Source organism: Aplysia californica, unplaced genomic scaffold, assembly GCF_000002075.1.
Source record: "Aplysia californica isolate F4 #8 unplaced genomic scaffold, AplCal3.0 scaffold00227, whole genome shotgun sequence".
NCBI classification, from domain to species: Eukaryota; Metazoa; Mollusca; class Gastropoda; order Aplysiida; family Aplysiidae; genus Aplysia; species Aplysia californica.
The window spans coordinates 10456-22302 of NW_004797497.1; the positions used below are offsets into that span (position 1 = coordinate 10456).

General features: G+C 39.6%; 1 protein-coding gene across 2 annotated transcripts in view; it reads right to left on the reverse strand.

Moving 5' to 3' along the window:
* Positions 1–93: 93 nt before the first annotated feature.
* LOC101846430 (angiopoietin-related protein 7) overlaps positions 94–11847 on the reverse strand; it is a 21997-nt gene continuing 10243 nt past the window's right edge. Inside the window, exons 4-9 of one of the 2 annotated variants that reach the window (XM_013083357.2) lie at positions 10970–11089; positions 9655–9849; positions 8644–8835; positions 7126–7242; positions 3642–3761; positions 94–907 (exon numbers count right to left, since the gene is read on the reverse strand). In XM_013083357.2, the coding sequence (XP_012938811.1) occupies positions 527–907; positions 3642–3761; positions 7126–7242; positions 8644–8835; positions 9655–9849; positions 10970–11089 (1125 nt within the window). In that variant the 3' untranslated portion in view covers positions 94–526. The remainder of the gene's footprint in view (positions 908–3641; positions 3762–7125; positions 7243–8643; positions 8836–9654; positions 9850–10969; positions 11090–11847) is intronic. The other variant, XM_005099818.2, reaches the window with a different exon arrangement.

Here is an 11847-nt window from a genome sequence, read left to right on the forward strand (position 1 = left end):
TATATATTATAGATTGCATACGGGTCTGTAAATTGTGTGCGTTTGTATGTATGTGTTGAAATGGTCTCACAATGTACATTTTCTTTCTTTTGATTTACTAGTTGTTTTGAACGATAATTCTGAACTACATAGGGCATAGCGTTTTGGGGGTTTCTATTTCTTAGGGTTAGGCCCTATAAAAAGTCGTATGGCTATTATTATCAATTATCATTAAAAGAATCATGAGAACATTCACTTTTCTAGTTCGAGTTAACTCATCCTCACACACGTCTCCAATTTTTAGGTGAAAGCTGAACCTATGAGTAGCCTTACGATTACGAGGCTGGTAGCCTAACCACTAAACAACCGACTATGTGTATCGTTACCGTTATTTATAAATTTGTTCCATAAACGAAGGCAAATTCAATGTTATAAGATGCTCTAACAATAAGTTTCTCTTTCCTCCACACAAACACAAACATAATGTTACGTAAATATCTCAATAGAATTATAAGCAAGCCGTCGCGTATTGGGTGTCATGCAGCTGTCACTCAGCAAGTGGACGAATCTTCATCTCACTGAAGGTGACAGAATCTTTCCATCCCGTAACATCACCCCAATTCAAGCCCTTGTCGTACTCTGTACTGCCCCATGCTCCATTGAGGTTCACACGATGGCACGCACTGGAACTGTACCACCAAGCTCCGTGTTTTTCACTGGCGCAGATTTTTGAATGCCCATCGTTGTCACGGTCCTTGGTAGAGAACATACGGCCATTGTGAAAAGCCATTACGTTATCGACATTACCTGAAAATCTGGATATCTGAATTTTGTAGTTTTCAGTTTCTCCGCTCAGCGAAAAGGAGTCGTAGGTGGCGAAGTAGTCTTTTCCTTTAAATTTCATGTCAATCCTCAGCTGGTATCTCTCCTGGTGATGAAAACAAAAGGAAAATTAAAACAACTCTCCTATAGATTCTTGAGGTTTCAACACAAACCAAGCCCAGCTATTGTCTCTAAAACGGAAATAGTTTGGCCTTGTCGCGGACGCTACAGGTTCGAATCCGAGTCCAGTCCGCATGTTTTCAGCCCTCCCAAAGATTTCCTCTCTGCCATGTGTCCTACTGGGGCACCACGTACACGACTTTACAACTATCCAAGTAGAGTAAAAACATAATTGACCAAACACGCAAAAAAACACAAAAGAGAACGTTTGTTTTATTAAGAGTTATGCGGCACTTGCAACACAAAAAGGTCATATAAGTGTCGAAGATTAGAAGAGTCACAAGAGAGAAACAAACAAAAAAAAGGGGGAGAGAAAAAGACGAAACATGCATGATAATGAAGAAGGAGCAAACCAAACCAGAGATGAGCCAACCACCCAAAAAGAAGAGAATGCCAAGTAGAAAAGCATATTCCTGTATCAAACGCAGATTACGGGTAAAAGCACATAGGCTCTGTGCAGGCGACAGTCAATGACTGATAGAGACTAAAAGTAAAAGGCTGAAAAGCTACATGCCCCCCCCCCACCCCCACCCCCAAATCTATCTCAAAAGGTTGAGAAATTAAGAGGTAAATGTACATCCACAACGAAAGTAGTACTGGGGTTTTTTTTTTGTAATACCAATATCGTTTTTATTATTAATATTCAATTATCATTATTATCATTATCATAATTACTATCATTATCATATTCCCATCATGATTACTATTATCATCATTATCATATACTGAACGCCACTAAAAATGCGTTTTCAAAAAGTTATTAAAAAGCCAAATATGCTCTGATCGTCACGATTTTTGAAGACACAAGTGAGTAGTTTTTAGTTTTTAGTCCACACACCCATGCACGATTTTTGCTATTTCCCTGAGTACTATTTATCACAATGCAGTAAACTATGCTTTAGTAAACTGTGTTCATTAGTTGCTATATTATAAAAGAATACAAAATTATTTATCTCGAAGATGACTCGTAGCTCATTCGAAACCAAAGTCCTAGCTTATTTTCGATCAATGTTTTATTTCTTTCATTACAAGACTCCTCCACTTAACGAAACTGATCACAACTTTCGCTTCCGCCTTGTTCATGGTGGAAAATCTGCTTGAGAAGCAGCAATACGGTTAACAATACGGTTAACAATACGGTTAACAATACGGCTAACAATACGGTTAACAATACGGCTAACAATACGGTTAACAATACGGCTAACAATACGGTTAAAATGCTGTGCTTGTATTGTTCTAGACTTATACAAAGATTTTAGCACATTTGAGATGTCAGAAATGGGCAAAGAATAGGACACTCTCGAGTGACCAGCCGTGTTCAAGAGAGGCAGATTTTGCTGTCGCATCTGCGAAATCGTTTTTTGTTTCTCAAAAGTAGCAGCTCAAGGCATGCATGGGACGCATGAAAATGTTTCTTTCATCAGTGTGAGGCGCGGAGCAGTAATAGGTTGTTCATCTCAACAAAACATTGAAAATGTTATAAAATCCATGTGAAAAAGTGTTTTGGTCTGTTTAAATGCTTATGATGGCCATACAATTAATTACTAAGGGTTAGAGATCTTTATTGAGCTTCGATTTGTGTTTATCTGCAAATTTGTCTTTAGGGGGTAGGCCGAGAGAAGGAGGACAATGTACCGAAATCAGTTAATGTGTGTGATCAAAATGTTTCACATTTGTTAGAAATTGAATAAACTTCAAAAACACTTCTTTAAAAATCTGTACTCATTTGATACAAACGAGTACAGACTATGCAAACGAAGAGTTGTGTTTTTAATGGTGTTCAACGTATTATTACTATTAATTTCTATTTCTTCTAGTTACATCATTATTAGTAGTATTGTCAATATCGTTATTATAATTATAATTATTATTATTATTATTATTTCTATTATTATAATTATTATTGTCAATTATGAATATTATTTAATATCCATTACTATTATTATAATGATAACAATAATAGAATTATGATAACAATGAAGATAACGATAACAGCGAGAACATGAAAAACCTCATCAACAACTGATGTTCTGACAGCTCTTCTGACCATTAACACAACCTAAAACTTTTTCTTCTTCCTTCTACCACCACTACTTCCTTTACAAAGGCATAGTATGGGTCTAATGTAACCTACGAATATGTGAAGGTTTTTAACCCCATCCGTACGCCCTGAAGTCATCTTGTACTCCCAGGGTTGTATTCTTCACATTTTAGAATACTTCTAGTACGAAGATCTCTTAGAAACGTTCAGTATTTATTTTAAAAAATCATTTTGACAGACTTATGCAAAGCGTACGGATCAGATTAATGAGTAAATTTCCTCTTTGGAAAGTGGTGGCACAGAGTTCCCCACGTGGAATGGATACGATAGTAAAACACGACGTACGGATAGGGTTCAGGAGCAAGAGTTCTGATTTAACGTCCTTCTCAAATATGACAAAGCCAAGTGGGTCAAGTGCCTAAAAGACGAGTAGTGAAACTGCTGCTTTAAACACCATTGTCAGTAATAATAGTCACAATAACACTGATGATAGTAAACCCATCTAGTATCACGATGGAAGATAAATTATAGCAACAAGGTCATCGATAGCGATAACGGCGACGGCGCACAGTTCTAGCATATTGTGATAAAGTATTGTTCAGAACAAAACAGTAATTACCTTTTTTGTCAGCTGGTGGATTTTCTCCAACCCAAACCAGAAATTGCCGTCGAGGTTGCCGAATCCATTCTTATACTCGGTCCATCCACGGTAAAAGTCCACGTCCGCCGAGGCACGTCTCTGTAGACATAACAGAACATTACACCAGTTTGTGAGACCTGTCATCATAAATTGTAACTATCTGTGGTTCACTCAAGTTCTGAAAACAAAACTGTTCCTGAATACAAAATCATTTTCGGGGGTATAATTTAACTTGTTATACACAGTTCTGAAATGCTATGTAAGGTCAACCCTTCTATATGACTGTGAATGCTGGACAATCACTAAAGACAGTGAAAATAAAATAGATGCAACAGAAAAGTGGTTTCTTAGGAGACTTCTAAGAGTTTCTGGGAAGGAAGAGAAATCAAATGAGGTAGTGCTTGATGAAGCCAACGTGGGACGCTCAACGTTAAAAACAATCAGGAAACGACAAATGCAGTTTTGGGAACACCTGAATAGACATAAGGGTCTTGAACATCTAGCTCTCACTGGCAAAATTAAAGGCAAACGAATAAAGGGTAGGCCCAGAACAACCTTCTTGGGGAACATAAACAAACAGGTATCAGGGAAAGATCGGGGAAACGTAGCTATTTTTAAGAGTATCCGAGCAAAGGAATGAATGGAGAACCATGATCGCCGATGTCTGTCGCAGATCTGGCACTGGATCATGATGATACACACTGACATTGGGTAGGTTGTAAAGATGGTGGGGCTTGCCGCAACCAGTTGCGCAGATTATAATGGACGCGTAAAGACTAAAAAGCTAGTCACACACGCATATAAAAAGACAATGTGAAGATATTATTGTGAATAGATTTTAAAATATTAGGCTGTGAACTTGTAAGTCCCAATATCATGTTTGAAACCAGGAAAATGAAAACACCTGTGCGCCTCTAACGGGCTACATGTATATGGTTTGGACCCTTCGCTTTTACTGTTAAGCAAATCTGCCGATGACTTTTTGGTTGAGCTATACATCCTTCAAGATAAACCATTTTTATGTAGATGTTTGCAAGCCCCCATCGACATAGTTTAGATCATTTAGGAGGCGGGCTTCTGACCCTGCCTGTCAGGGCCAATCCGGTCTGAGAGGGATACAAAACCCCAACAGAAAAACTGATACACCCGATAAAAATTCTTCCTACTCGAGAAACGAACCCAGGTCTAATGTGTGCGTTAGCGAGTGTCTAACCGCTACATCACAGACGCTGGTATGATGAACCATTCAAGGTTAAAATATATCTCTTTTACTTTCCAACCATCTACTGTCCCAGATTTGATAACCTCGAGAAAACTATTAACAACTTCTTCAATGTTGCGCGGATCTGCTCCAAATTTGAGAGGAATTAAGTTTGATCATCCGGACATCCTAATCTATGCTTAAATTTGAATTAGTCAGACTATCACTACTGCATCAGCCATTTCTTGGAGTAACCCAGAAAAAAAGCTTTTTCACATTAGAATGAGGGAAATGGGGAAACAGTTCTCGTGTCGGTCGCGACAACACCAATGAAGTCTGCTTGAGAGCATAGCATTGAGCTAGGCCTACGAAAGTCCCGCAATTACAGAATCTTAATTTTAAAGCATGATTTGAAAATGAAGCCATATCACATTTCAGTCTATCTAGGAATAACTCACGACTATGTTCTGGAGAGGAAAACAATGAAAACATTGGTTGTTAAGACAAGTGAGACGGAGTGAGAATTTTCTACGGCCAAACGATGAAGCTCATTTCTAATTACTGGAAATACTCATTCCAGGAATTCTGTGAACTGGGCTACAGAAGACCAGATGATGTGAATGAGAAAGACTTGCACGATAAAGAAGTAACATCATGGGTAGCTCTAAGCTCGCAAGTGGGTGGTTGGCGGGTGCTCTGGTGTGGTTTGCTTCTTCTTTCCTATCAAACATCTATCGTCCTTATTGAGCTAGGAATAACTCACGACTATGTTCTTCTTTTTTATGTTTTTTACTCGCTTGAAACACCTCTAATCTTCTGGCACTCATATGACCTTATGCAGTTGCGAGCGCCATAAAACCTCTACTAAAACAATAAGCTTGCAAGGTGTCATATGTCCAATTTGGTTCTGTGATAAAGACGGAGCAACATGCATTGTCACTGCAGATTTGTTATTTGAATGTGTTGAATCGGTTCTGGGGCCCCATGTGGTGGTTCTGCGGTTATGAGGCAAGAGATCGACAACGGTCGATGTAGGGTTGGGAAACCCCTCACACTGCAAAATGTGTTTTGACTTTTTTCCTTTTTATTTTTGTTTTACTTTGGGGTTAACTCAAAGATCAACTCAACATCGCAGCAGTATGAGAACGCTGCATATTTCTTTGTTAGAATGCAGAATGTTTGCGCGTCATGGTGGCCATATGGAGCATCTTTTGCTCCGTATATCAGAAAGATAAAGATAATAATAATAATAATAATAATAATAATAATAATAATAATAAATGACATTTATACAGCGCTCAACCCCGCTTCAAGTACACAGACTCTGGGCGATTTACAATACAGTACAACGTACAACAGTAACATAAAACGTTGTGTTCTGGCTAAAAGAAAATCACTTCACATATTCATCTTATTAATATAAAAACAGAAACGACTTCAGCTGACATTTGAATGAATCAAAAGATTTGATATCTCTTAAAGCACTTGGTAAAGCATTCCAGATCTTGGGGGCCTTGGTATTCAAAAACCCTTTCACCCATTGTTTTAAGTTTCATAGATGGTAAATAACTTTCTTTTTGTCAGCTGATGACCTTAAACTGCGAGTTGGAATGTACAGTCTTAATAGATTTGATAAATATGATGGTGCATTATTATTCAAACATTTGTGACATAGGGTGGCCAACTTGTACACAATCCTTTTCTCAACAGGAAGCCAATGCAATGTCCGAAAAAGAGGTTTAGCAGAGTCTCGCTTTCTTTTCCGTAAAACTAAACGTGCAGCATTGTTTTGGACAGTTTGAAATCTTTTCACTTTCTCCCGTGATATTCCTGATAACAAAGATGAACTCACCTGTATTGTTACGGCTTTTACAGAAAGATAAAGATAACTTCACCTGTATAGTATCGGCCTATATATCAGTAAGGTAAAGATAACTTTACCTGTATTGTAGCGGCCTATACAACAGTAAGAAAATGATGAACTCACCTGTATTGTAGCGGCCTATACAACAGTAAGAAAATGATGAACTCACCTGTATTGTATCGGCCTATACAACAGTAAGAAAATGATGAACTCACCTGTATTGTAGCGGCCTATACAACAGTAAGAAAATGATGAACTCACCTGTATTGTATCGGCCTATACAACAGTAAGAAAATGATGAACTCACCTGTATTGTATCGGCCTATACAACAGTAAGAAAATGATGAACTCACCTGTATTGTATCGGCCTATACAACATAAGAAAATGATGAACTCACCTGGATCACGATCCAGCCACCGTTGTCGGTAACGGTGTCGCAGACAACTCTCAGTCCGTTATTGAGAAAGACCACAGGTCGGACGCCTAAACCTTCGACATCAGCGCATGACTGTGGCTGAAGAGAAATCCACAGAGAATAAATTTGAACGGCCAAGTCTGCTGACATCCCATGTGCCTCTATTTTAATCATTGTTCTAGCTCGCTGTCCGTTTGCTTTTCTTGGTCGTTTTCCATTTGAATCTGTCCGTGTTTTCTCCTTTGATTGTTTCGTAGCAGTAATTATCCGGGGTCTGCTTGCTAGGCCAGTCACGGTTTCACCAGAGCCCCTTACTTTAGCCAGCAACGTTTCGGGGTGACCCGGGTCGGCCTTCACGGCTAGCGTAACGCCTCAGTGACATAAAGTCACACCGTACTTCACCCAGACCCAGCTATCCCCTACTTTGTCCTGTTTGAACCACCACACCCAGGAAAGTGAAGTTGGTTTGACTACTGCTTGACGTCAGGAGCGGGGAGGGAGTGTAAATTTGAGTCTGTCAGGCAGTCGATTTCAAAGTTTATCACTCAATCCATTCTCAAGTTTATAGTCCAGTTCATTTCTCAGTTTTGTTTTGTTGTTTATTTAGTCAATCAAAATTTGATGGCAACAAGGCAAGAGGGCGACCGAGAAAAACCTGGTTAGATGGAGTCAGGGAGACATTTAACCATCTACAGCATTCCCCTGACCCAAGCTCTCCGGCTGGCGACAGAGAGACGTCTCTTTCTTCCCGCGACACCCAAAAGGGTATAAGCAGCGGACATAAATAAAGTAAAAGTAAGTAAGTTTGCTTAGTCAATACACTAGTTTATAAATCAATCACACAATTTCCATTCCACAAGGTCAAAACACTTCCAAACGATTACTGGTCGGGAAATACGAACCTATGTAAGCCTAAAACATTTCTCGCCTAAGTGGTAAATCGGGTTGAAAACCGTGAAACTCTAAGTTGAGTTTCATCAATCCAAAGTGGTAACATCAATTTGAAAGGTATCCTTACAAGTTATTGTCTACAGCAGGTTCTTCCCTCTGCTTTTGAAACAGAGATTGCTAGTTATATGAATCGAAACAGACAGACAGACAGATAGACAGACAGACAGATTGATAAAAAGGAGAGAGAGGGAGAGAGAGAGACAGAGAGAGCGAGAGAGAGAGAGAGAGAGAGAGAGAGAGAGAGAGAGAGAGAGAGGGAGACAGAGAGAGAGAGAGACACAGAGAGAGAGAGAGAGCAAAACAAAGGAAGTGAAATAAATATAGATGGATGCATAGACACATTGAGAGAGAGGGGGGGGTGAGGGTGTGGGAAAAAGCAAGAGGAGAAGCTTAAAGAGTACTGTATCCATAGATAAATCTGTTATTCAACAAAAAAGGGGGGTGTTTTCTTATGCACTTCTGAAGGCTTATTTCCATGTAGATAAGCAAATTCTTAGGTAGAATTTTACTCATCAATATTGATGATCAAACGTTCCTAGAGACTCTCACCCGCAGCTGGCTGACCATCGTGTTCAGTCTTCTCTCAAGAGCCTCCACAGTTGCTGTCATATTTTCTAGGATGTCCTGCTTTTGTTGGAGACACTCTCTCATGTTGTCTTCTAAAGATGTTTGGACTTTTTCCACAATTTGCCTCTGTTGAAGATCTTCTTTCTTCTTCTCCTCAAAGGTGAGGCGCAACACCTGTAATGTGACGTCGTTCTTATATAAGAGTTAGGATATCACACAGTTTCCATTCCAAATTGTCAAAACACTTCTGACCGGTTGATTAACAGACGAGAAATACGAACCGTGTTAGTCTCACGTGGGACAAAGAAAAGAGCCTTAAACATTTCTCTCCCAAGTGGTAAATCAGGTTGAAAATCGTGAAACTCTAAGGTGAGTAGATTCAGTTCAAGGTGGTATCATGTGAAAGGTGTCTTTACAAGTTATTGTCTATGGCAGGTTCTTCACTCTTCTTTTTAAACAGAGATTGCTAGTTACATGAATAGAAACAGACAGACAGACAGACAGACAGACAGACAGACAGACAGACAGACAGACAGATAGACAGACAGACAGACAGACAGACAGACAGACAGACAGACAGACAGACAGATTGACAAAAATGAGAGAGAGGGAGAGAGAGAGAGAGAGAGAGACAAAGAGAGAGAGAGAGAGGGAGAGAGAGAGAGAGAGAGAGAGAGAGAGAGAGAGAGAGAGAGAGAGAGAGAGAGAGAGAGAGAGAGAGTGAAACTAAGGAAGCGAAGCGGATATAGATACATACATAGAAACATTGAGAGGGGGGATGGGTTAGAGAGGCAGAGGGAGGGGGTGAGGGCATGGTCAAAAGCAAGAGGAGAAGCTTAAAGAGTACTGTATCCATAGATAAATCTGTTATTCAAAAAAAGGGGGACGTTTTCTTATGCACTTCTGAAGGCTTATTTCCATGTAGATAAGCAAATTCTTAGGTAGAATTTTACTCATCAATATTGATGATCAAACGTTCCTAGAGACTCTCACCCGCTGCTGACTGTTGGTCGTCGTGTTCAGTTTTCTCTCAAGAGCCTCCACAGTTGCTGTCACATTTTCTAGGATGTCCTGCTTTTGTTGGAGATACTCTCTCTTGTTGTCTTCTAAGGATGTTTGGACTTTTTCCACAATCTGCCTCTGTTGAAGATCTTCTTTCTTCTTCTCCTCAAAGGTGTAGTTCAGGCCCTGTAATGTGACGCCTTTCTTAAGGTTATGAAAATTGATAGAGATTTGTGAAGCGTGATGACAAAATGAGTTACTTCTCTGATTAAAGCATAAGGAAATAGACATATCATGCATATGGGTGAAGTCTTTACAATTTATAAGTATGAAATAATAGGCAGGTTACAGTTAAAGAAATGCATCAATAGAAAATCTACAAATTAGACCCTAATGTCGATTTTTGGCTAATACCTCTATTTCTGGATTGCGAGAAGTAAATCATTTTTGTCAGCACACCTCACATTTCTGTCACACGACCTTCTTCTCAAACGTATAGCTAGCGCCGTCACAACAGTTCGGATTTAGTTGTACTGTCATTGTCGGTCGTCACAGTTAACGATAGCAACATATTATTATCTGTTAACAACAGTTTGGATTTAGTTGTACTGTCATTGTCGGTCGTCACAGTTAACGATAGCAACATATTATTATCTGTTAAAAACAGTGCTAAAACTGGTCACAGCGAATACCTTATAACTCGTGTATGTTCTCGCGACGTTCCACAACATTTTTTTTTTGTTCGTTACAATAGTATTTCTTTTTGGGGCCATTTCAGAAATGTCCGAGGGGGTGTGTAAGTAATTATTGTAGAGTTTATCATTCCTCCCAACAATGTAAGGTAATTAAAGGCAGTACATTCGAAATTAACGTTCATTCCAATTAAAAAGATTGCCATTAAAAAGTACCTCGGTAATTAAATGTTAACTCGTCATTATTTGGGAACAGTTACTTCGAGAAAGATTCTCACCTGTCGCTTCCACTGTTTGACTCAGGACGTGTGAAGTGACCACACTGTTAAGGGCGAAGAACAAAGGCACAGTCGGAAGTTATTGTTCTTGATATGAGCACACTAAGCAATGACAAGACCAAGCATGGCGTCTGAGGTGGTGTCAGGTCAGGTGGTTCAGTTCTTTGCTTCGCCCCCTGCCCCGTCCCCCAATCAGAATTAAAGATCAACATCCTGTATTCGAAATATAACAGACCTTTAGGTACATCAACTTTTGAACAACGCTAGATTGGCTATATCTGGGTCAATGTTTAACCGACTATACTTAGGAACCAACACTTGGAGAGACATTCTCACCTGTATCTGGCTCTTCAGTTTGCTCTCAACATCCTCCACGATTGTTGCCATTTTCTCAAGAATGCTTTGTTTTTGCTTTTTACATTCGTTCTCATTCTTCTCCAGCGCGTGGCTCAGGACCTGTAAAGGGACCATACTCTAAAAGGTGATGAACATGGCGGGTAGACTTTTCGGACACATGCCATTTCCCCTACCAGCAAAATTAATGATGTCACAACAGATAAAGGATATCATTACTATTTGGCGTATAACAAGTAAATCGTAAAAAGATTTTTTACTGACAGAGACGACACTGGCCTCAACAGAATATGAACTATCTGTTATAGGATAATGCCTTCTTTCTGTCACGTCATCCCGAGGGGGTGCAACATTTTTCGTTTCGTTAAGATTCCATTTTGCATTATGCAAATTTTAGAAATGTCCTGTCCAAGAACGGTAAGTAGGTAGATTCTACGTTTAGCGCCACTCTCAACGCTGTGAGATCATTACAGAGGCAGTTCCTCCGATTTCAACGCCAATTTTAGATAGCCACCAAACTTGGAGAAAAGCAGAGTCGTTAGAACGCGCTCATATGACCTTAGCAGTTGCGAGCGCCGTAAAACCCTATACTACATACAGAGTCGTTAGTAAACTCTTCATACAACCCACGTTCAAGAATATTCAGTGGACATTAAAACTAGGACAATGAGCGTTGTAGCCTTTTTTATCTTCTCCTCTTCCTACTTCTACGCCTCCATCCCCTCCTTCTATTTTTTATCTTCTCCTCTTCCTACTTCTACGCCTCCATCCCCTCCTTCTATTTTTTATCTTCTCCTCTTCCTACTTCTACCTCTCCATCCCCTCCTTCTATTTTTTATCTTCTCCTCTTCCTACTTCTA